Source organism: Lampris incognitus, chromosome 1 (genome assembly GCF_029633865.1).
Source record: "Lampris incognitus isolate fLamInc1 chromosome 1, fLamInc1.hap2, whole genome shotgun sequence".
NCBI classification, from domain to species: domain Eukaryota; kingdom Metazoa; phylum Chordata; class Actinopteri; order Lampriformes; family Lampridae; genus Lampris; species Lampris incognitus.
In genome coordinates, this window is record NC_079211.1 from 21,537,790 (window position 1) to 21,561,058 (window position 23,269).

At 42.0% G+C, this 23,269-nt stretch overlaps 1 protein-coding gene across 5 annotated transcripts in view; it reads right to left on the bottom strand.

The window, feature by feature from the left end:
• The window catches only part of ogt.1 (O-linked N-acetylglucosamine (GlcNAc) transferase, tandem duplicate 1), a 37,913-nt gene that overhangs the window by 6,688 nt on the left and 7,956 nt on the right, over positions 1-23,269 (bottom strand). For 2 of the 5 annotated variants that reach the window (XM_056272810.1, XM_056272786.1), the window contains exons 2-17: positions 16,589-16,769; positions 15,847-16,090; positions 15,641-15,709; positions 12,096-12,212; positions 11,905-11,984; positions 11,059-11,254; positions 9,042-9,182; positions 8,771-8,871; positions 4,122-4,275; positions 3,887-3,988; positions 3,569-3,748; positions 3,046-3,204; positions 2,813-2,902; positions 2,591-2,716; positions 1,841-2,011; positions 1,453-1,569 (exon numbers count right to left, since the gene is read on the bottom strand). In XM_056272810.1, coding sequence (XP_056128785.1) covers positions 1,453-1,569; positions 1,841-2,011; positions 2,591-2,716; positions 2,813-2,902; positions 3,046-3,204; positions 3,569-3,748; positions 3,887-3,988; positions 4,122-4,275; positions 8,771-8,871; positions 9,042-9,182; positions 11,059-11,254; positions 11,905-11,984; positions 12,096-12,212; positions 15,641-15,709; positions 15,847-16,090; positions 16,589-16,769 — 2,228 coding nt within the window. Of the gene's footprint in view, positions 1-1,452; positions 1,570-1,840; positions 2,012-2,590; positions 2,717-2,812; positions 2,903-3,045; positions 3,205-3,550; positions 3,749-3,886; positions 3,989-4,121; positions 4,276-8,770; positions 8,872-9,041; positions 9,183-11,058; positions 11,255-11,904; positions 11,985-12,095; positions 12,213-15,640; positions 15,710-15,846; positions 16,091-16,588; positions 16,770-23,269 lie in introns of all 5 variants that reach the window. The other 3 variants (XM_056272802.1, XM_056272779.1, XM_056272794.1) reach the window with 2 other exon arrangements.

Here is a 23,269-nt window from a genome sequence, read left to right on the forward strand (position 1 = left end):
GGGGATGCCAAAGAGTTTCAGGGGAAAAAAGCAGGGAAACACAAGAGAATGTCTGCACCCAACAGAAAGCATGATCAGTACAGCCACGCATCCACCATCTGTGTGCAGCCAAAATGTTGACTCACTGCTCCCATTAAGGTAGTTCTTTGATACACCTTGTGGTGAAACCTGGACACATCGTGAGTAATAAACCCGGGGTCATTGGGTGTTTTGGGTCTTAACATCAGACACCCTCACCTGAGCGAACCAGTCAGGGTTGATCAAGCCTCAACTTGAGTCCAGGTAGCGCATTACGTTACCTGGACACGTGGGCCGTCAAGACCCTGGTTGTCAAGATATTATATACCCAATTGCGATATTAATGCATTGCATATGTTATTATGTCTTTTAAGAAACGACTGACACCAGAATTAACATTTTAGCAACTTTAATACCATTTTTCAAACAATTCAAAATCGCCGCTGTCCAACGCCTGTAAATACTGCAACGCCGCGGTAGTAGTCATGGTGCATCAGAAATGGCGTCTGTAACCAGACATGTTGGCCATAATCAAAAATCAAGTTTAGATTATTACTCTGCCCTGGAGAACGCTAGTGTGTTTCTAGGACACAGCAATGAACTTCGTGAAGGAAATGATGCAACCAACACATGTCGTAAATAGTGACATGACGCGCATGATCACGCGCAAATTACAAGCGGTCTTTTTGATGGCTCATGGACGTTTTAGGTAGATCTTACCATAACTTTTTTTTTTTTGCAGTTGATTATTATTAGGCCTTTTATTAAAATGGGGACGGCCCCAGTGACTTGATGTTCTCTGAAGGGAGGCTCACTGTCTTACACTTTGAAAATCCCTGATGTATTTAACAACTTTATCTGCAACACTGTGGTTTTGTGTAAAATATATAAATTATCTTTTTTTTTTTTTATAAATTTATTTCTGATTTTTCCCTTTTTTCTCCCAATTTAGTGGCCAATTGATCCCTATTTTAATTCAAACACCCACCCTCGTATTGCATGCGTTCGCCAACTGCATCTCTCCGGCCGGCAGTCTCGAAGGAAAGCGCCTCCCCACTTTCGTGACAAGGCGAATCCAAGCCGAACCACTGTTTTTCCGACACACACAGAGACGCATTCACATGACGAACACAAGCCGACTCCGCCCCCCTCCCGAAGACAGCATTGCCAATGATTGCCGCTTCACCGAGTCCGGCCATAGTCGGATCTGACGAGACCGGGGCGCGAACCCCAGTCCCCAGTGGGCAACTGCATCGACACCAAGCCGATGCTTAGACCGCTACGCCACCGCGGACGGCAAATATATAAATTATCTTACAATAAATTTAATATTGTACATCTATATTTTCTCATCAAACAGGATTACAGAGTTAATTAGAAATGCAGCTCAAGTCAATCTTAATCAAGTTAAATCTATTTAATTTTTGCACTCACCTTTACTACCTTCACATCCGGAAGACTGTCCAAGAAGGCCTTCAGATCAATACCATTGAGTACAATGCGGTTGTCAAAGATATGTCCATTGGATTTGAAATCAATTACAGCCTTTTTCTGTAGATTACAAAAAAAAACATGTATGTTAAAACACACACACACACACACACACACACACACACACACACACACACACACACACACACACACACACACACACACACACACACACACATTACAGAGTGTAAACATTGCTTAAAACCTGCTTGGTTAACCAAAAATCTGGGCCCAAAACAAAGCATCTAGGGAAAAATTCAGCAATTTGATACTGATCAAGTGACTTAAATAAAAATAAAAAAATTAAAAAAAATAAAATAGATAGTTTTACCTTCAGGTGAGGGAACATGTTGGCATGGTCTCCAATGAAGAAAGTGTGAGGCATGTAGGCTAATTTTTCAGAATACTGCTCTGCTACTTCAAAGGGGGACGTCTCTTTGTCAGTGATGATGTAATCCATGAAAGGAGCCCCACTGGTTCCTGGATAGCCCAGCCACATAGCCTGATTGAGAAGAGTAAACAAATTATAAATAGGATTTCATTTGTGTGTGCATCTTGTCCACATTTAATGACCTTCCCCATCAAAATTTGATTCACAACTGCAAGCAGAACAACTAGCAATACGTGAACTTTTCTCAATTAATTTAAGATGTGTGTAACTGAAATTGAATCCTGACTTCTATTATCGAGTGATATGAATAATAAACCAAAGCAAGCAAGACCAATTCAAATGGAAAAGGAGTGGCTACAAAACATGTTTGCAAAGATCTACTATTTTGTACATCTTTGGTAGACAGTTTTCTGCAACCACTGCATAGCTTGCAAATGACTGCAAGTTAGCCTTTAGGGGTATTGTTCATCAAATGACATCAACTCAGTTGGCCCAGCTCCGGGGTTAATCAATGCAGATATCCGTGTAATGTGGCAGAGTCATTTACTTGTTTCAGTGAGTACCATCCACCAATTCCTTCTGATAGTTACCTGTCACATTATGCTTTAGGAAAGCCAAAATATTGGCACACTGCCTGCAGCTTTTTATTACTTAATTGTAATAAAACCAGAAACCAGACATGAAGCTGACCTGGATGGGTGCAGGGCGCAGGGCAAACAGCTCATTGCGAGCTCCCTTGGTGTATCCATTCATGTTCACTAGGATGTGGACTCCATCTTGGTAGATACGGTCAGCTGCCTTGCCATTGCATGGAATCTGGCAGAAGACGAGGCCGAGCAAATGTTAATTAGAAGAAAAAAAAACTCCCATAGAACAAACTGACTGGGAAACAACCTCTTCATTAACATTTACCTGTGAAAGGTCAGTGAAGTGATGAGCCTCTGCTACCACTTTCACACGGAAGTTGGTACTATCATCAGGGCTGAGGGCATAGCAGAACACCTGCAGAGAAACAATGAGTCAAAAATTTCATGCATAAACCAAGCCTTTAAAATTAATGATCATAAGAGAAGTCCAGATCTTATATGAAATATATCATATAGGTTTTAGATCTAGAGTGGAGACTGAAAGTCAGGGTCAAGAACCTCAAACTTCTCAGAGTTGTGCATGCCAGGGATGGACTGCATCAGGTGGGAAGTAGGATGGTTGCCAAAGTCAGAGCTGACATAGCCAATACGCAGTCGACCTCCACTGGCTTTCAGATCTTTAGGATGCTCATAAGCAGGCTTATGTAGAGCATTAATCTGTGAAGTAAACAAGCAGTCGTATAAGACCCCGGTTGCAAAGAGACAGACAACAATTTATGACAGAACCATCAAAGCACTAGAATAAGGCTGATAGTATATATATATATATATATATATATACACACACACAAAAAAGTATCCTAAATTCTTTGTTTGGTTAATTTTCATTGAGCCTTGTACCAAACCATCATCCCCACAGGCACCAGCTTTACATCTGTCACTTTTTTCTTTACACTTGTGACTATACAGAACTCGTACCATGTCAAGTTAAGGCCCATGTCCCTGCAGACACCACAGTATCACCAGCCACCTTTCAAGCCACAAAAATACGAAGTTTACTTGCTTTGATCGGTGCGTGTACCTTATCCAGGCAAAGGTTGCCGTGCCGTTCGGCAATGGCCTTACGGAAACCATGGGAGAGTGGATATAGCATGCTATGGTGAGGGTGCACTGAAGGCAGACGGTTCTTATCCAGCTGATCAGCCACAATGCTCACAAGTTTCTTCATCCGCTCATCATAGTCGGTCCAGTCACACACAATCTGAAAACAGTGACAAGCATAAGGTATTGTAGACAGAATTTATCCATCAACATGGACATAAAGTTGACATGTATATGTTTAACAGGACAGAAAAAAGGGTGGTACATGGCAGGCTTAAACCAATTAAGTAATAAATACCTGCAGGCAGTGTGCCAAATTGCAGTAGGCATCAGGGAAATCTGGCTTCAGTTTCAAGGCTGTGCGGTATGATGCAATGGCCTCTGGAATATTGCCAGAGTCCTGAAATAAGAAAGTTAATTATTAGCAATATATTGTCTCAAGTCCTCTTAATAGCAGTGTCTTTGCAAGTCAAACTCAGAGAGTGGAGAAATACAATTTTACCCAAAAACAGCATGAGCTTGCTTCTCCATACCTTGTGGATCGAGGCCAGATTGCTGTGAGCATCGGCAAAGGCAGGGTTAATCTGGATGGCACGGGTGTAGCATTGCAAAGCTCCTTGTACATCTTGCATTTCCTTCAATGTGTTGCCCATGTTTGAATAGGCATCAGCGAATGTGGGGCTGATTCTAAAAATTGGAGAGAAAAACCAAAAGGGGGGGAGGGCGGTATAAAAGCTCAGCAATCATAATTAATGTATCACAGGTCATGCTTTCCAACAGTGGATATTGCATGCGGCATTATGTTTAACCATATTATCAGACATTACCCTACCACAACAAATGACACATGAAATCAGTCCAGTCTCTGCCCCCTTCCTCAGTCCTCACAACCTATCACAAAGCAACATCATCTGAAACCGGTTTTGTTCACTCGGTCTCTCAGTAACAAAAGCCTCATTCTGAATTAATTTATAACTGACAGTAACCTTGATTTCCTCTGCCTGACAAACCCCTGGACTATTTCTCACTAAACCAGACCACACCCACAGGATTCACATACATTGACAAACCTCATCTTGAGGGGCGGGGAGGTGGTGTTGCTAATGTTTACAGTAATGACATCAATCACAATCAAGTTTATTGGCCATATAGGCTTGCACATACATGGAATTTGATCCCGGTTTCATGGCCCTCTCTCAGTGTACTTAACATAGAACCCAGCAATGTTCTGATATTATAGACAAGGACTGTGGTAAAAACAACCACCATTTCCATTCCTGCCACTCATTTTTCCCCACATACCTTGCCTTCAAACTCTCCCCATTCCCCTTTGGTCACTGCCATTGTTTACCCCCCCTCCCCCCCAATAAATAAATAAATAAATAAATAAATAAGCCAAATCCCTCCTTCTCTGACTTTCTGACTCAGCTATGTGGCATCTCACCTTCCGTTCTCCTCCTGGGTGATTTTAATATCCAAATTGATGACACTGACTGTAAATCTGCCATAGAATTTCTGGAACCACTACAATGCTTCAACTTCACACAACATATCAACTTCCCCACTCACAGCTATGGTCACATCCTGGATTTGGTCTCCTCTACTGTCTCACAATACATCAATTATTCAGCCTCAACCTCAATATCTCTGGCCACCTGGCAATCACCATGGACAGTGACATCCCTATCCCCATCCTGAAAGACAAACACATAATATCCTTCAGAAATCTAAAATCTATCTCCCCCTCAGCTCTTTCTACCTCTCTTGCCAGTAAAATGTTTGCCTACCCTCTCCTGTTGTCTAATAAGCCCGCTGATCTTGTCTACGATTATAATGACACACTCGCTTCCTGCCCTGATCAGCTGGCTCCCATTAAAACCAAAACGGTCTCATTCACACACTCAGCTCCCTGGTATACTTCTGAACCCCATCAAATGAAATCCTGCAAGCGCCAGCTTCAAAGACTCTCCGAGAAAATTGGTGTGCATCTCCAAGCCTACTCGGACTACCTTCAACAACACAAAGACGCTCTCATCACAGCCCAGTCCACCTACTACTCACTACTCATACACTTTGGCTTCACCAACCCTAAGGCTCTCCTTTCCACAATAAAACGTCTCAAACCCAGTGACAATACATCCAATTCCTTCACAGTTACCAAGTGCAACTCTTGCCTTTCATTTTTCCAAACTTAAACTGGCACCATCTACAGCAACCTGACCACCTCCCCCACCCTCTCTACCTCCCAGCCCCCCCCCCCCACTTTTTACAACTCAGCTCCTGGCCAAGTTCTCCCCTGTATCCCCAATGGAGCTGTCCAACCTTATGCTAGGAATGAGAAGCTCCACTTGTCTTCTGGATCCAATCCAATCTTATTAAGGGCAGTGTCCCAGCTATTTCCCCACTCACCACAGAAATCTAACTCCTCATTCAGCTCTGGCTCAATCCCCCATACACTTAAACTGGCTGCAGTCAGCCCCATACTTAAAGAACCTGGACTCAACCCTGATATCATGAGCAACTTCCAGCCCATCTCCAATCCCCCCTTCCTGTCAAAAATACTGTAATGTGTTGTCGCCACCCAAACTCAAAGCTAACCTCATCTCCAATGACCTGTTTGAACCATTTCAATCTGGTTTCCGCTCACAGCATAGCACAGAAACAGCCTTCAAAATCATCAACAAACTCCTCCTCCCCTCAGACTCTTGCCACCTCAGCATTCTCATCCCCTCATCCGAGGAAGTGGCCTGCAGAGGAGGCAGACCTGGCCAGTTATGGAGCAGACCATCTCCATGTCTTCACAGACCACTTTACTGTCATACTGGATAGGGTGGGCTGTGCCAGGGGATAGGCAAGGCATCATGAGTGGCCAAGCACAAAAGTAGGGATCAAAGCGCTCCCCCAGGTCAACAAAGCAAGGTATGAGCAGATGTTTTAACAGACCCCAATAGGCTGCAGAGCTCCCCCAACCTGCTGATGGTGGTTGACCTAATCCTCCTGCTCCCACTATTCACCGCTGCCTGTGAACGTGGCTTCAATGCCATGAAGCACATTAAAACAGATCGGCAGCGCAACCTTTCAGTTGAAATATTGTGGAAACTGCTATACATAAGCATTGAGGACCAGCAGTTGCCAATTTCGATGCGGAGCGTGTTGTACAAAGATGGCTGTCAGAGAGCACATAAGTGTAATTAAGATTTGTATTTGTACAGTTTCAATAGATTTTTAGATGTGAAACATCTGCTATAGCCTGTTATTTCCTCACTCATTCACAGTTAAGCTCACTTGCTCAATTACTCACAGTTGCTTGCTCAATTACTCACAGTTAATGAGTCCATCTGTGGGGAGGACAGACGGATGGATGGGTCATACCATTTTCGATATCCAAGAATGTTTGTTGCTACACATCTATGACACAGTGTCCTTGTTATGTTTCATTTATTTAAAGACTCTATTACAACTACTTTTGGCAGCTCCCGTTGAGGGTCGCCACAGCGGATCATCCGATGCCATCTCTTCCTGTCCTCTGCATCTTCCTCTATCACACCAGCCACCTGCATGTCCTCTCTCACTGCATCCATAAACCTCCTCTTTGGCCTTCCTTTTGCCTCTTCCCTGGCAGCTTCATATTCAGCATCCTTCTCCCAATATACCCAGCATCTCTCCTCCACACATGTCCAAACCATCGCAATCTTACCTCTCTTGCTTTTGTGTCCACACTGTCCAACCTGAGCTGTCCCTAACCCTGTCCTTCTTCATCACTCCCAATGAAAATCTTAGCATCTTCAACTCTGCCACCTCCAGCTCCGCCTCCTGTCACCCATCAGTGCAATTGTCTCCAAACCATATAACATAGCTGGTCTCACAACCATCTCGTAAACCTTCCCTTTAACTCGGGCTGGTACCCTTCTGTCGCAAATCACTCTTCTCATCCACTCCACCCTGCCTGCACTCTCTTCTCCACCTCACTTCCACACTCCCCATTACTTTGGACAGTTGACCCCAAGTATTTAAACTCATACGCCTTCATCACCTCTACTCCTTGCATCCTGACCATTCCACTGCCCTCCCTCTCATTCACACATATATTTATTCCATCTTGCTCCTACTGACTTTCATTCCTCTTCTCTGCAGTGCATACATCCACCTCTCCAGGCTCTCAACCTGCACTCTACTCTTGCTACAGATCAAAATGTCATCCGCAAACATCATAGTCCACTGTAGCTTTCGCATTTTTTTGGATTATCAAAATCCTTTTAACAACTATGTCACTGCTCGATCTTGAGTCAACCATAGATGTGAGTCATGCATACGCAAGCGTAAGCGGTTTACCCAACTTTATTATATTATGAAGGGGAAAAAAAAGACAGGTTATTGTTTTTACAATTACAATTTCATTTAGCAGATGCTTATATCCAAAGCAATGTACATCTGGGAGGTGATACAACACAAGCAAGAATCCAGGCAGGAGAGAACAACATGAGTAAATGCCATAAAGCTAAATTCGAGTCCAATACGACATAGGTGCCAACAGGCAGTGCAGAGGCAATTCATTTTGGTTCCTCCAGTGTTCCTCCAGTTCTCCTGTGCTGAGAACAGCAGTGAATGATTTGCTGACTAAAGAAATACGATCGATTTCTTCTTTACTATCAAGACTCGTACTGGAATGCGTAATGTTTTGACACTGTCACTGCTCGATCAAAGTAAACTGGAGATGTGAGTCGCACGGTTGACTTAGATTGGGCAGCGACAGAGAGCAGCGTTGGTCGAGCGAGATAGAGAGGGAGCGGCAGTAGTGAGAACAAATGTTTTTCAAAGGTTTTGAATCACTGCAACAAGAGGTTCTTGATGATACAGTCATAACTGCAAGAGGAATTTAAGCCCGATAGTCCCAGAAGTATGTGAGATAAGCCGCGGACAGAGAAAAACACATGAAAAATGCGACATCCCTTCCCAGACTACCGCCTGGCGGGAATGACATGATGGCCTCAAATGCTTGATCTCAAGTCAGATTTACTTACACCAAGCATAGAATTTTCCAAGGAGGAATGGTGTTGAATTACCCAAGACACAATTCTGGACATTTGCTTTACTTTAGACAACACACTGAATCAATTCTAGCAGCTTGTGGCAACCCAAACTTACTGTACAATGACAACCATCTTTAATCTAAGCTTCTAACCTGATGGCCTCTTTGTAGTGCATGAGGGCTTCCTGAAGTTTTCCCTGCTGCTGCAGGACACTGGCCAGGTTAGAATGAGCAGCCGCGAATTCCGGGAAGACCTAATGAGAAAATTGCTCAGGTTACTCGCTTGCCAAGTGAAAGATGTCATGACGTCCTCAAAAGCAAAAGACCAAACACGACCTTCAAATTAAAGGTAATGGTTTTTTTTTTCATTATAAGGGATGATGGGGGGGGGGGGATCATTCAAATCAGTATGTTCCATACTTACCTCCAGAGCTTTCCTGTAGAGCTGGACAGCCTCTTCAATGTTGCCCTGCTCACGTTTGATATTGGCAAGGTTGTTGAGGGAGTCAGCATGGGTTGGGCATAGACGTAAGGCTGTGTTGTAGCACTCCTCTGCCTCTGATACCTGGTACAGATGTTAGCCACAGATTTTTTAAAATAAATAAAATAATACAAATAAATTAGCAAGCTGACATATATACAAAAAGGAAAGTTATTTGGCATTTTATGCAACTTGTATCCAGATACTATCTGGGTGCAATCTCTCCACGCTGCATTTATTCATTCAAATTAATCTCCAATTGTTCGATAGAAATCAAAGACTTGCAGCGCTTCCCTGTATGAGAAATATTCTCCCCAAATGGAGAGAGTATTTTTAAAACATCTGGAAGTAGATGACATGGCTTGGACAGACAGCTCGAATCACACCAAACCAACTTTCAGCAACAATTAGTCTTTAACCTAGGGCTGAGCGATATGGACCAAAAATTATATCTCGGTATTTTTAGGCTGGATGACGACACACTATATATTTCTCGGTATTTTCTACAAAGTGGGCTAAATGTTCAGTTGTAAGTCAAAGCCACATATGAGACGTCACAAGCACTTTTGTTAAAACAAAATAAAATGCAAAGACAGGGTTTCCTTCCCCGTTTTAAAATATACAGCGCATAATACATCACAACATGCATGCAACATACATCCTAAATTTATTTGGAGGCACCGCCAGTTATTTTAGTTTAAAATAGAGTAGCATTAAAATAGTTTAAAAGCGTACAGGTAATAGCACCATTTAGTTTGAAACCGTACCCAGGGCCAGTCCACAGTACTACTACTATTCATAGCAGAATTTATATAGCTACATGGGATGGGTGTTATGCATGTGTAATGCATTAATAGCTCAACTGGGTATTTATCTTGACAGAATATAGAGTTTAAAAACCGTGGCTGTCAAAATGACCACCCGCAGTCATTCTTGTAGTTTTTCAGTTCCGGTCGTTGTTTGGGACTGTTTCTATATTTATTTTCTGTTCTTTTTTTACATTTCACATTTTATAGGCCTTGTTATGTTTGTTAGATTAGCAATATGTCTTTTCCGTTTTGTTTTTCAGGTAATATTTTCACTTTTAAAATTTTGCTATTCAAGTTCAACCATGTCTCTCTGAAGTTTAAAAATAGTATTATAGTTGTTAAAATGTTAATTTTGGTGTCAGTCGTTTTCTAACAGACATACTAACCTATACAATGCATTAATATCTCAGTTGGGTATTTATTTTGACAGAATATAGAGTTTAAAAATCGGCTGCCAATTTGACCGCCCATGGTCGTTTTAGGTAGGAGTGAAATCCCGGTCATTCTAGTGTTTAGAAACGGGTTATGTATTTTAACGCAACATCAAACTATATCGATATATATGGTATTGTCTCATCCTGTATCTTGTTTGAAAATATATCGATATAACATAAAAAGTCAATGTACTGCCCTGTCCTACTTTAACCACCTCCTGGGGTGTCTGTTAGGCACTTTTAAACCTAAATTCATATAAACTATACCCCAATTGTGTCTTTTATGTCACTGCATATACGAATGAGGGCAGTCTGATTGGTGTCAGATCACCCAAAATGCATTTTAACATCAAGTGTTTATGGGGAAATTAGATTTTGGAAGACAGATTATCTGGCTTTTGACTCAAGTGGTTATAAATTGTTTGCAATGCAAACAATTTATAACCACAAAAAACTCACTATTATATCATACTTCACTGTATTTCTTCTCTCCATACATGGAAGCATTGTGCATTCTTCCACACAATGCCATAGGATGTGGGTATGCAAAGCAAAGTGCATGGATAAAATGCAATAGGCGTATGCACAAACAAGTGCAGTGAGACAAATATGGTCTGAGGGAATAGCACACATCTATCTCGTTGTGGAAATCTGGTTTTAAGCACATAGCAACCTTTAGAGGAAAAGGGACACACCAACACACACGTCCTGCCTTACATTGCCCTTTTCCTTCAACGCATTGGCCAGGTTGCAGTAAGCATCAGGGAAGTGGGGCTGCAATTCAATAGCTCGTCGATAGGTGTCAATAGCCAAGTCGATGAGGCCCTGCTCGTAGTAGACACATGCCAGGTTGCCGTGGACGACAGCATGATTGGGGCTAAGGCTCAGGGCTCGTAAGTAGCCCGCCACAGCTCTGAAACCAGATACAAGTGATGTTTACCAGCCAAACTTTTACAATTTAGTGATAACACATCTTTTGCCTGCAGCCATTTCGTCCTCCTCCTCAAAACCAGTAAAGTTCATTATTTTTTCTTTTTATGTTAAGGAGGCCCAAGACATCAGCCCATTACTAACACAATAAGTGGACAAAATGAGGGTAGATGACCTACCATTTAAACCTATTACTAGAGTCAATACATATGCATTTTAATAAACAAGATTATTAACCATTAACTATTGTCCTGAGAGCCATCTGACAGATGCAAGTACTGCATGGAGTTCTCTTATGACAATAAAGTTGTCCATTTCTTAAATATTCTAGTTGTCTGCACTGCTTTTGCAGGGCAATTAGTCCAAGTAAAAAGAGAATATCTAGTTTAGCACAGTATAAGGACCAACAGTGGCATTATGGGTAGGTTAAAGTCACCCTGCTTGAATATTTGTATGAGAAACACTGACACAATATAAACAAAGTAAAACTGAAATAAAGTTTTGGCAATATCGCTGACATTTTGTAATTTCATATAAGGTGTGGTGCAGTGATGAGTTATGAACAAAAAGATTACAAACTTGAAATGAATGAGGCAGTATCTCACTGTTTTCCATTCAGTGGGGAACACTCACCTGTCAAAGATGCGGGCCTCTTTTAAAACATTGCCCAAATTAATGTAAGCATCCAGGAAATTCGGATCCAGAGTTACTGCCTGGAAATAAGAATCAAACATTTGATGTAACACAAGAGTATTTGGACCAAGACAGAAAGTAGCAAGTTCAAATGATGCAGAACATGTTAGGTGTAAACTATTCCATCTCACCTTTTCAAAGTGGTGTATGGCCAACCATATCTCTCCCTGGGCATTAAACACACAACCCAGGTTGCTCCAAGCAACTGCAAAGTTGGGCTGAGTCTCAATGGCTTTCAGGTAACAAGCCTTGAATGGGTTAAAAATGAAAAACCACAGGAAAGGAAGGGGCAGAATGGGGAAGGTATAGTATGTAGATGGGAAGACAGGGGATTGTAAAATAAAACAAATAGAAGTTTGAGAATAAAAAAAAGAAGAAAACAAAAAGGGCAGGGAAAGTAGAATTAGTGACAGTCCTCAATGTTGGCAAAAAGTGAATCTGCAGCATGGGCTCGCATGCGCAAGTCTGCCGCGCAAAGCTGCATTGCTTTTTCCTACGCTGCGCAGATCCAACCAACACCAAAACGCAAGACCTCAATCTCCAGTTATGACCTCCTCCTCACAAAACACGAGGGAGCCATATTAGATAAATTAAACTAGTTATAACAAAAAGCAGCCATTTTCACATAACAAATAAGAATAGTCATTTATCAGCTTAACAGCTAGACAGCTGTAGAATATATTTGTCCATGATTTTTCACAACCTTTGATGTTGGACATTGCGTGAAGGTGAAGGTCCCTGTAATGCATGCGCACAAGTGCTCGCTGGCGCGCAGGTGCGTCTACAACCACCACCATTGCATACCGCCGCTTGCGTGACTCTGCTGCTTGCAGTAGTCACTGATTGACCGCTGCGCTCTGACTGGCCAGGTGAGACAGCTGCAGACCCGGAGCCCCCAGCAGAACCCCTGATGCGCCAGACTGGCACACGCTCAGTACCCACACAGTTTCTCAGGATAGAGAGAGGGATTTAATGCCACCTCTGCTTAAATTGTGGGGAACCGAATTTTAAAAAAAAACCCGTAACACTTAAAATGTAAATAGAAAACATGAAAATATTCATCACAACAAAACAAAACATCACCTTTGATAAACAAAATGTTCTTAAAAAAAAACAAACAAAAAAAGCATAATGAGAGCCAATTCTCTGAGACGAGGGTACTTTTGGGTGCGAGGCTGGCAGAGGGTGGGGAGAGGTCCGCAACCAACAGGCCGAAGGGGTTGAAAGGGGGCAGGGATTGCTTGCTTGCGCTTGCTGCCTTTAGGGTTACTTGGAAGGTATCGCTGCGCAGCCCCTGCGCTACTGCAGACTCACAGCGCATATCTGCATCATCAGAACGCTGCAACTCCAAATAAAGAAGGAAAAAATAAAACAAAATAGGAAAATTAACCGACATTGTAAGAGTTAGAGGCTTCTTACTTGTTTTTCATGTTTATTGCTTGCAATCCAAGTTTCCTTTTACTTAATACAGAATTGGATGTTCAGTGTAACATTTAGAAGGAATGCTTACGGTACTGTTTTATGTTACTTTTTTTTTTCTTGTTCTGCTCTTCAAAAGGAAGCCACAAGACAGAGGAGCTCAAGCATGGAGTGAGGTGGTTTTTCTTTTGCTGGCAGTTACAAACCCGTTACCATATTTTTGGACTTTGTCAGAGTGGTGGTCGCAGCTGGCTGGAAGAAGAGGAGAGGACTGATGCTGCCCTAGTGTTCCTTTCCGCCAGGCACCTACGCAGGAATAGTGTCACCCACCTGAAACCTTCTAAATAACAATATCAGTTGTGGAAAAAACCAAAAGAGACAAAATCAGAAAACAAGATCGTTAGTATAAGTTTGCAAACAAGTCATCCTTTTTTCACATGGAAATAAAATTGGTTTTTTCCAAATCACAAAAAAAATTAAACTGTTTCCAATTTTCATTCATGCAATGAAGGATTCTTTTCATGAAAACAAAAGAGAATGCTTGAATGGGTAGTGGGCATGGAAGAAAGGCTTAGATGCATTCCATATAGCACCACAGTCAAATGAGGCTTTAAATAGTTCATTAATCCAGTCCAACTATATTACAAAAAGGAGGATGGGTTACTGGCTTGATCTTCCCCAAATGAACTGATAACATTTCTTTGGGAATATCATTGCATATTTGAAGGAAAAGGGAAGAAGTAATAATCATTACTTTTCTTGTATTTTTTTTCTTACAGAAAAGATCTCAATACTTTGATTTTCTTTATCCTGTCCTGCTTTCTTGACTCCTGGCCAATGAGGTAAAAAGAAAAGCCTGTGGTTTAAATTATTTGTATCTAGAGGCCTCCACAGCTCTGAAATAAAGAGGTCATCGCTGTTGCTGCGCGTGCTTCATACTGTCTCTCTAACGCAGCATCTGACGCGGGCGGTGGAGTGCAGATAGTGAGCTGTCTGCCTGGCGCAGCCTTGGCCATACCGCAGACCCATAGGTATAATAACCCTCCTAAACCCACTAGTTAACAGCAGGGGGTGTCGGATTTGATAATTGGGGCCAATTTTTTTTTTTACCATTGGCGATGGTAAAACCAGTATTAATGGGGCTGTATATCGAGATGGCAGTGTAGTGCTTGAGCCTCTCAAAGCTGAAGGGTCAGGAAGACAGCTCTGAACGCGCACACTCCACCGATCCTCAGCAAGCGCGCGGGGGGCGGAGCGACAGCGCAGGGAAGCTGGTAACTCCCTGGTGCTCCTCCCCACTCCTTAACCCCCCTCTAGCACCAAATAAGATGGCCTGTAACCAGAGTGACGACAACTCCACATCTCCTGTTTCAACCCATCTCAGGGATAGTGTTTCAACAACTGATAGAGAAATGACTTGTAGTGATAAATGAAGGGCAGAATGCATGAGAAAAAACACACAGGCAGAAACTGTGCTGAGAACAAAATAAGCTTGGGAAGGTGGCATTAAGTTCTTGGAACAAAATATTGGAGTACAGTGGTTTGGTTAGAGACCATCTTATCGTTTGCATTGCAAAAGATTAACTACCTTCTCATCAGTTCATTTATTCTTTAAAGACCGAGCCAGCATTTTCCCCCCAAAGCCGGCTTCACTAGGCCAATATTTAAATGTTACATGAGAACTAGTAATCACTATGAATTTATAGGGCAGCCTTTCTTCCTGAAAAGGGAAGGGCAGACCTCTGGTAAAAAGTTAGGGTAGCATAAAGGGTCTGGGCCCTAAGAGAGTCAGTGGTAAAGGGCGGAGAGGGAGGGGATAACTACTTAAAACTATGCTATAAAAAAAAGTTTAAAAAATTGTCTTAAGTAATCAACAAAAACTGGAACCTATGGATGAATACGTCGCAAATACAAAGAAAATGTGCCTTGTATGGGAAGTGGAAAGTCACGAAGCCAATGCTTCCCAAGTTAGCGAGAAGCTCACCATAGCTGAAATGGGAGGAAGCTACTTTTCCCTGTCTTTCACTTGACTGGGAGGGTTGCTGACCTGAAGTGCGGAGATGTATGGGGGCCATGGAGGTACAATGGAAGGACTTGGGGCAAGAAGGGGGAGGCTTATAATTATGTTAAAAGGCTGAAAAGGAAGAAAATCTGTGGCCTTAGTGGTCAAATGGGAGACATTGAAAACATATTTCTAAGGAACAAAAGCAAAGACAAAACAAAACAGCTCCACAAATGTCCACCCACTACGACATACCTTGGCCTCTTCCAAACGTCCAAGGGCTTTGAGCAAGTTGCCCAGGTCACTACGTACACAATAAAGATCCTGTAGGGGGGGAGAAACAAAACAAAGTACTGCACAACACCCCAGATCAACATATTGATGCTTGCATCTAGCATTATCATAATAAGAGGGGGTTTCTAAATCATTTCTATCAAGTGTGCTTATGACAGATCACTCACAGGGTTATATTGCAAGGCAGACACATAAGCCTGCACAGCTCCCTCCATGTCTCCTGCTGCCACCAGTGCTGCTGCCAAGTTAATGTATCCATCGATGAAGTCCGGCTTCAATCTCAGGGCATGTCGATAGTGTTCAATGGCTTCCTGCAGCTGTCCGCGTTCCTTGTACACATTACCCAGGTTGGAATAGGCTTCAGCAAGCATTGGGTTCTGTTTGATAGCCAGGGTGCTGAAATGAGCAGACCTGAGGGCCAAAATGGATAACAGTCCATTACAAAATCGCAGAATAGACACCTTGAGATATGTAGCAAAAAGTTTGGGGAAAGAAAATCCATATCACAATAAAGATGCTTACAATGCTGAACATGATTACACACTATACTGATTAACTCAACTTCCAATACCAATGGAAAGTTGATGCCTCTCAAATCTGTATTCTGCATAGTAAGAATTCACTGAGATGCACAGAAAACACGAAACAAGGTAAATGATACTAAACCCATAACCTCCATGACACTACTAAAGAATGAATGAACATGGCCACCGCTGAAGCTGAAAAATATTTTTAGGTAGGAAAGAACACAGAAGACGCTTGACCGGGCAGAGATAAAATTCTAAACTATGGCTCAGCAGTTGTATTTGAACTCGCAAACCAGCAGAGCTATGTGGAAAAGTGCCAATGGCCCCATTATTTACTGTGCTTCTCTGCCTCCTGTGCCAAGTGCATTTTTAGCCACCTTACCTGTCAAGTCTACGGCACTGGAAGTGGATGGAAGACAGGAGCAGCAGCACGCCTGTGTTATCAGGCTCCTGCCTCCACAGTTGCATGCAGTGGCGCTCAGCTGCCTCAAAATCTCCTGACTGATACTCTCGGTGCGCCAGCTCAGCCAACCCTTGGAAGGAAAGCATACGTTTTGTCGGTTCTGGAGCACCAACACAGCCCAAGGAGGGGGGAGACAACATGTTAGGTGATGGAAGAAATGAGGCAGACAAACAAGAAAAATGAAATGACAAACTAATGGTTTCAAGGAGAAAAAAAAAAAGCCAAGCAAGTACAACTTAACAGAATAGAGCAGAGGCAATGACCAAAACAAAGAAAAGAAAAACATCAACTTTCTATTTCTGTTGGGTATGTCACAAAGCATGTTTAGCAAGTTGACAGCATAACTGGGGGGGGAATGCTGCTTTACCCTGCTAAACTTGCTTTGAATCTGAAACCAAACTTGAAATGGAGGTTCAAGAATATGGTTTAGCTGTGTGTGATCATTACTGCCAGTAAATTAAAACAATTCAGAGGATAAATTTTTTTGAAGACACCTGGTTAACCAAAATTTCACCCAATATGAAAATAGGAAAAAACAATTAATTTTTAGTCTACTACTAGGAATAACCAGACCACAATTAAATGTTAAATAAATAGAAAATAGAAATTTGATATTGAAAATGACAATTTGAAAATGGAGTGAAAATGAAAACTTGAAATAGAAAATAGAAAGGCTTAACAACTGGAAATTGGATAAAGAAAACAGAAAATGACCACGAGGGTACAAAGTAGCCCTTTTCCACTCAACTTTCTTTCTCCTCTTTCCGTTTGCACTTTTCCATTCACCGTTTTCATTTTTCGAGTTCTATGTACATGAGGTGGTAGTAAAGAGCAGTAAAGAAATGTACCAGCAGTAAAGAGCACAGAACATTCTATGTACAATCCGCGACCAACTACGCCATGTCCTGTTTTCAGTTGCTCCTGCTTCATTGCTACATAAATTGAGTACATAATATTGATTACACGTATTCATTTCTCTATTACACCGAAAATAAAACGGGACCAAAACATTTGTGGGAATAAAACAAATACGATGAAGCATGGAGACACAGCTGGAAGGCTTTTACTGTGAAGCAGCGGCAGGAAGTAGTGATGTTGAATTAACAGTCTAAAGGTAGAACAAGTAGGATTTGTCAGTTGCGGTTCATAAACACAACATTCAAAGTTGGCCCCTCCTCCCCAACTCAACAACACCAGAAGTGCGCGCCCCCAGACCACAGGTGCCAGAACACATCCCAGTGTACACGCCAACTCCACGTCACTCTTCATTCCCATCCTCTCCCTTCAGTGCTCACCAGTAGTGAAAGCCAACCCCAGATTCACGCTCATTTTGGAACTAGCTTTGTCCGCTTGGCGTTTCGCCTCACTATATTTGCGTCTTTTCGGCACTGTGTCCACCATTGTCATAGCTTCCTCTTGGAATCCTAGCTTACGATCTTGACCTGGCACCTGGTTGCGATGTTTTTATAGAGTCCTGCTGCCCAAAGGTTAACACCCAGAAACATCCCATACACCGCAAAATCAGAAAATACAGGCAAAGGACACAGTCTCTAGAGATACAGACACCGCCACACATGCCTAGTGGGTCAAGTGATGACTGAGAGGTATTATTTTTGTATGAGTCTACACTCTGATTTTTCTGAAAATCCTACTCATTCTACCTTTAACATTGTAAGGAAGGAATGGACTGAATGGATTTCACTACAGCTAAGACAAGGCACAGCAAAAGGAGAGCAGATCAGAAAACCGTGAGGCTCCTATCCAAGTAGAACGAACAGGAACATAAGACTGAACTGCCGCTTGCTTTGACTGATGGGAGGGCTACACTTCTTGATTTACATTCAGCTACTTCATTTACATTCAGCTCCAAAAACAAAAATGGAAACAGCAGATGGAAAAACAAAGGTAAATGTAAAAAAAGAAGCTACTTTATGTTGATCATTTTCCATTTACTTTTTGTGATTGTTTTTTTCTTTTCTTCCATTTTCCAATGCAATTGTCAATTTAAGCAAGTCTGTGAATGTTCTCATTCATTCAGGTCACGGTTATCCAAAGGAGTTGAATCAAGTACAACTGGACTTGGGATATATCCGTGAAGATGTTTCGCCTCTCATCCAAGAGGCTTCCTCAGTTCGTGCCTTTCTGACTAGACCAAAGTAGTCTGACAGGCTGGTGATCTGAGTCTCATCACCAGCCTGTCAGACTAGCTTGGTCTAGTCAGAAAGGCACGAACTGAGGAAGCCTCTTGGATGAGAGGCGAAACGTCGTCACGGATATATACCAAGTCCAGTTGCACTTGATTCAACTCCTTTGGATCAATTTAAGCAAGTTTTTAATTTCAAATTGCCATTTCATGTGTCATTTCAGGGTGAAATTTCATTAATATATTTTATTTTTGACATTAATATCTGAATATCAATTGGAGGGAAAAATATTTACCAAGTGCCAATGGTCTACCATGAGAGTTTTGATTCAACTCAGTGTAGCTTATTCTTGTGTCTAGAAGCCTGCTGGATTTCCACAAGGAACTGCATTATTTGGCATTTTATTTACATCAGTGGCAAATATTTCAAATGTCAAGCCCGAACTTAAACTTTCAACTGAGGTATGTCTTTATGCATACTCAATAATCCAGGCAAGAAAATCAAACAAAGTTCAATCAGTTCATCTGGATACAACGTCTATTGACAAACATTTCATCACTCATCTAAGTGACCTCTTCAGTCTAAACTGACTGCAGTTATCTCCACACAATACAGTCGCATAACGACAGAAACCAACGATCAGTCTCGTATGCAAATATGGTGTGACCATTAACTAGCGTTACAATGATGATGTGTACTATTTAGAGGACTGGGAATGTTTGCAATCACAGCACTGAAAGATGGTGACAGATGTACTCTTAGCCCCCCCCCCGGGTCAGGGATGGTCGTTGTTGAGAAAATTATGATGTTCCTTAGCGACATAAATACTTATGAGCCCCTGAAACGAGACTCAGGCAGTGGTTACAGGAAAAAGGTGATAGATTGTCTGAAGCTGTCAGGAAAATGCTATTGACACAATATTGTACCCAGATTAAACCCAGGGGAAGCTACACCTAGTCTGTATGGTTTACCTAAGATACATAAACGGGATGTGCCATTATGGCCTATTTGTATGATTAACTTGGTGACCTATAACATCTCTAAGTTTCTGGCATGTATTCTTAACCTGTTGGCAGAAAGTAATGAACATCAAATTCAGAACACTATGGATTTTGTGGTTAAGGTGAGGACATCATTATGGAGGGGGATGAAACAATGATCTCTTATGATGTTAAGTCTCTCTCTTCACATGCATTTAGCTATAGGACCACCCTTAACACTGACCAAGTGTGTCTGCTCCTGAAGTGGTCTTCAGTCCACGTACTTCTCATACAGGGGGCAGTACTATAAGCAGAGGCATGGGTGTGCTATGGATTCCCCAGTCTCACCTGTAGTGGCCAACTTGTATACGGAGGAAGTGGAAAAGAGGGCTCTGATGTCCTATCCACGGACACCACCTAGCCATGAGTTCAGATTTGGTGATGAGAGCTGGTTTAAAATTAAATCTCAGAACATACTACATTTCACCAACCACATTAACTCTGTGGACAACCACATCAAGTTCACCAGCGAGGATGTGAAAAATGACAGGTTAGCCTTCTTAGACTGTCAAACTGCAATTGGTGATGGGGGACATTTGATTGTTGATGTTTACCGTAAACCAACACATACTGATCAATACTTAAGGTTTGACTCTCATCATCCAACTAGAGCTCAAACTAGGAGTCATGAGGACACTGTACCACTGAGCTGATTTCCCCACCAACACAGCGCCCGAGCAAGGGGAGAAATTACACACTAAACAGGCCCTGGTTAAGTGTGGTTATCTTAACTGGGTGTTTGTCAAAGCCAGTAAGACACCCGAGCAGTGCACTGGCTGATCGAAGAGAGAAGGACAACAGCTGCCCAAGCGTAAACCAGTGGTGATTCCGTATGTGCCGGGAGTGTCGGAAAAGTTGAGATGCATATTTTCCAAACACTGCTTCCAAACCTCAAGATATGCTGCGCCAAAAATCGGTCCACCCCAAGGATCACGTCCGCCGGCACAAACAGCAATATAGTATATGCTGTTAAGTGCCAGGAGGGCTGTTGTGACTTGTACATTGGGGAAACTAAACAGATGCTGGCCAAGAGGATGGCACAACACAGGAGAGCTAACAAGTCAGGCCAGGACTCCGCAGTCTACACCCATCTACAGGCCAATGGCCACTCTTTCAAGGATGAAAATGTGCGCATCCTTGATAGGAAGGAATGCTGATTTGAACGGGGAGTCAGAGGCCATCTATGTGAAGAGGGAATGACCATCCCTGAACCGAGGGGGGGCCTAAGAGTACATCTATCGCCATCTTACAATGCTGTGATTGCAAACATTCCCAAATCCTCTGAATAGTACACATGGCCATTGTAACTCTAGTTAATGGTCACATCCATATTTGCATATGAAACTGATAGTTGGTTTCAGTCGTTATGCAACCATGTTTATAAGGGTGGGGATACCTGCAGACAGTTTAGACTGAAGAGGTCACTTAGATGAGTGATGAAACGTTTCTGTCAATAAATGTTGTATCCAGATGAACTGATTCAACTTTCTTTGAGGTGAGATCTAATTTTACTATTTGTTTTTAAGCCAGCACATAAAAAAATGATAAATCAATAAGTTAGAAAAAATAAAACATCCTTTCACTTTACTGTTGGATCCCACAACCCAAATTCCAAAATAGTTGGGACAGTATGGAAGATGCTAACAAAAAGGAGTGATTTTTAAATTTACTTCGACTTGTATTCAAACAAAAAAAGTATAAAAGACCAGTTATTTCATGTTTTATCTTATCAACTACACTGTTTTTTGAAGATATATGTTCATTCTGAAATTGAGCCCAGTAACACGTTCCAAAAAAGTTGGGTCGGGGACAACCTTGGACTAATAACGATGTGACAAATTGACATAAGGTGATGTGAAACAGGAAATGTTTAACAGGTGATGCAGTGTGTTAAAATATAAAGGAGCCTCCAAAAAAGGCCTAGTCCTTCAAGAGCAAGGATGGTTCAAAGCTTTCCAATTCGTGAACAGATATGTCAGCGAATAATCCAGCACTTTGAGAACAATGTTCCCCAAAGACAATTCGGTAGGATTTTGGGCATTTCACCCTCTACAATGCACAATATAATAAAAAGATAAGGACTCTGGTCAAATCGGTGCATAAAGGACAAGGCTGAATGCCACTTCTGAACAAGCTGGATTTCCAATCCCTCAGACGACACCATCTTAAAACCCGCCATGCGTCTGTAATGGATATCATGACCTGGGCCCAGGAAGACTTTGGTAAACCATTTGTAACCCACATGATTACATGTACCCTGTGACGTATGTAAGTTCCACGAGTAGCCTCTAGGAGGCACACGAGCTACAGAGTTTAAACCATGCAAACAACCGTCGACAATAGAGAAGAGAAATACGGATATTTAGAAATACGGACAACGGATACCTGAATTATTGATATTTGAACTACGGATATTTGAGCTACAGGACATTTGAACTACGACAAAAAAGATCCCTCCCACGAAGCTTCCTTGGATATCTTGATTTTATCCAAAGACAGATGATCTCCCGTTGAAGGAAGAAGGAAGACTCTTTTCTCTTGTGTTTTGTACGCTGCTGGAATCCTGACTGGTTTTTTAGTACCCCGAACAACCCCCCTTGCTACACCCTTTTGGAACCCTTGGATACCCCCTTTGGATTGCCCCCATCATCGCCCTGGATTTGGATTCATCATCGCCTCTACATTAACTTGCCCCTGTGATTGTGGTAGGATCTGGACATTGCACCTTGCACAGATTGGAAGACTGAATCATTCCCCCTTTTCTTTTCTTTATTATTTTCTTTGAGTGCACTCATACTTTATTTTGGATATTTTCTTTAATTTGTTAGTGTAGAATATGGCTGCATGAGTAATATATTAGAAGGGTATAAAATAGAATATAGATAGATATAGACAATAAATAGAATATTAGGAAGAACTTTTAAAAAGTATAATAGAGTAAAATATATATATATATATATATATAAAACACATCTAATTTAGTATTGATATTGAAATAACTTTACTTTGAACTGTTGAAATAAATTGGTTTTTTTATTGTAAACTATACCCACGAGTGTGTGTGTTGTCTTTGGGGTGAGTACTAGAATCCGGTCTAGAAAAAAACCTACACCAATCTCCACTGAACTTAGACATTAGACTGTAAACTGTCCCTGCGCAAGCATAGGCCCATTCCCCTGTCGTGCAGGTTACACATTCACTGCTGCATCTACAGGTGCAAGCTGAAGCCACTGGAAAACCAAATCCACAATAGCTTTCTAACTACGCAATTTAGGGTCTTATGTACATAATAGGTCCTGGGTATGACGTTACACTGCAACCGTCAGGGTGTTGGCGACTAAACCGGCACCCCCACTTCAACCCTTGGGTTGTTGTGGAGGGTATGTGGACATCCAGCAGGACTAAAAACAAAACCT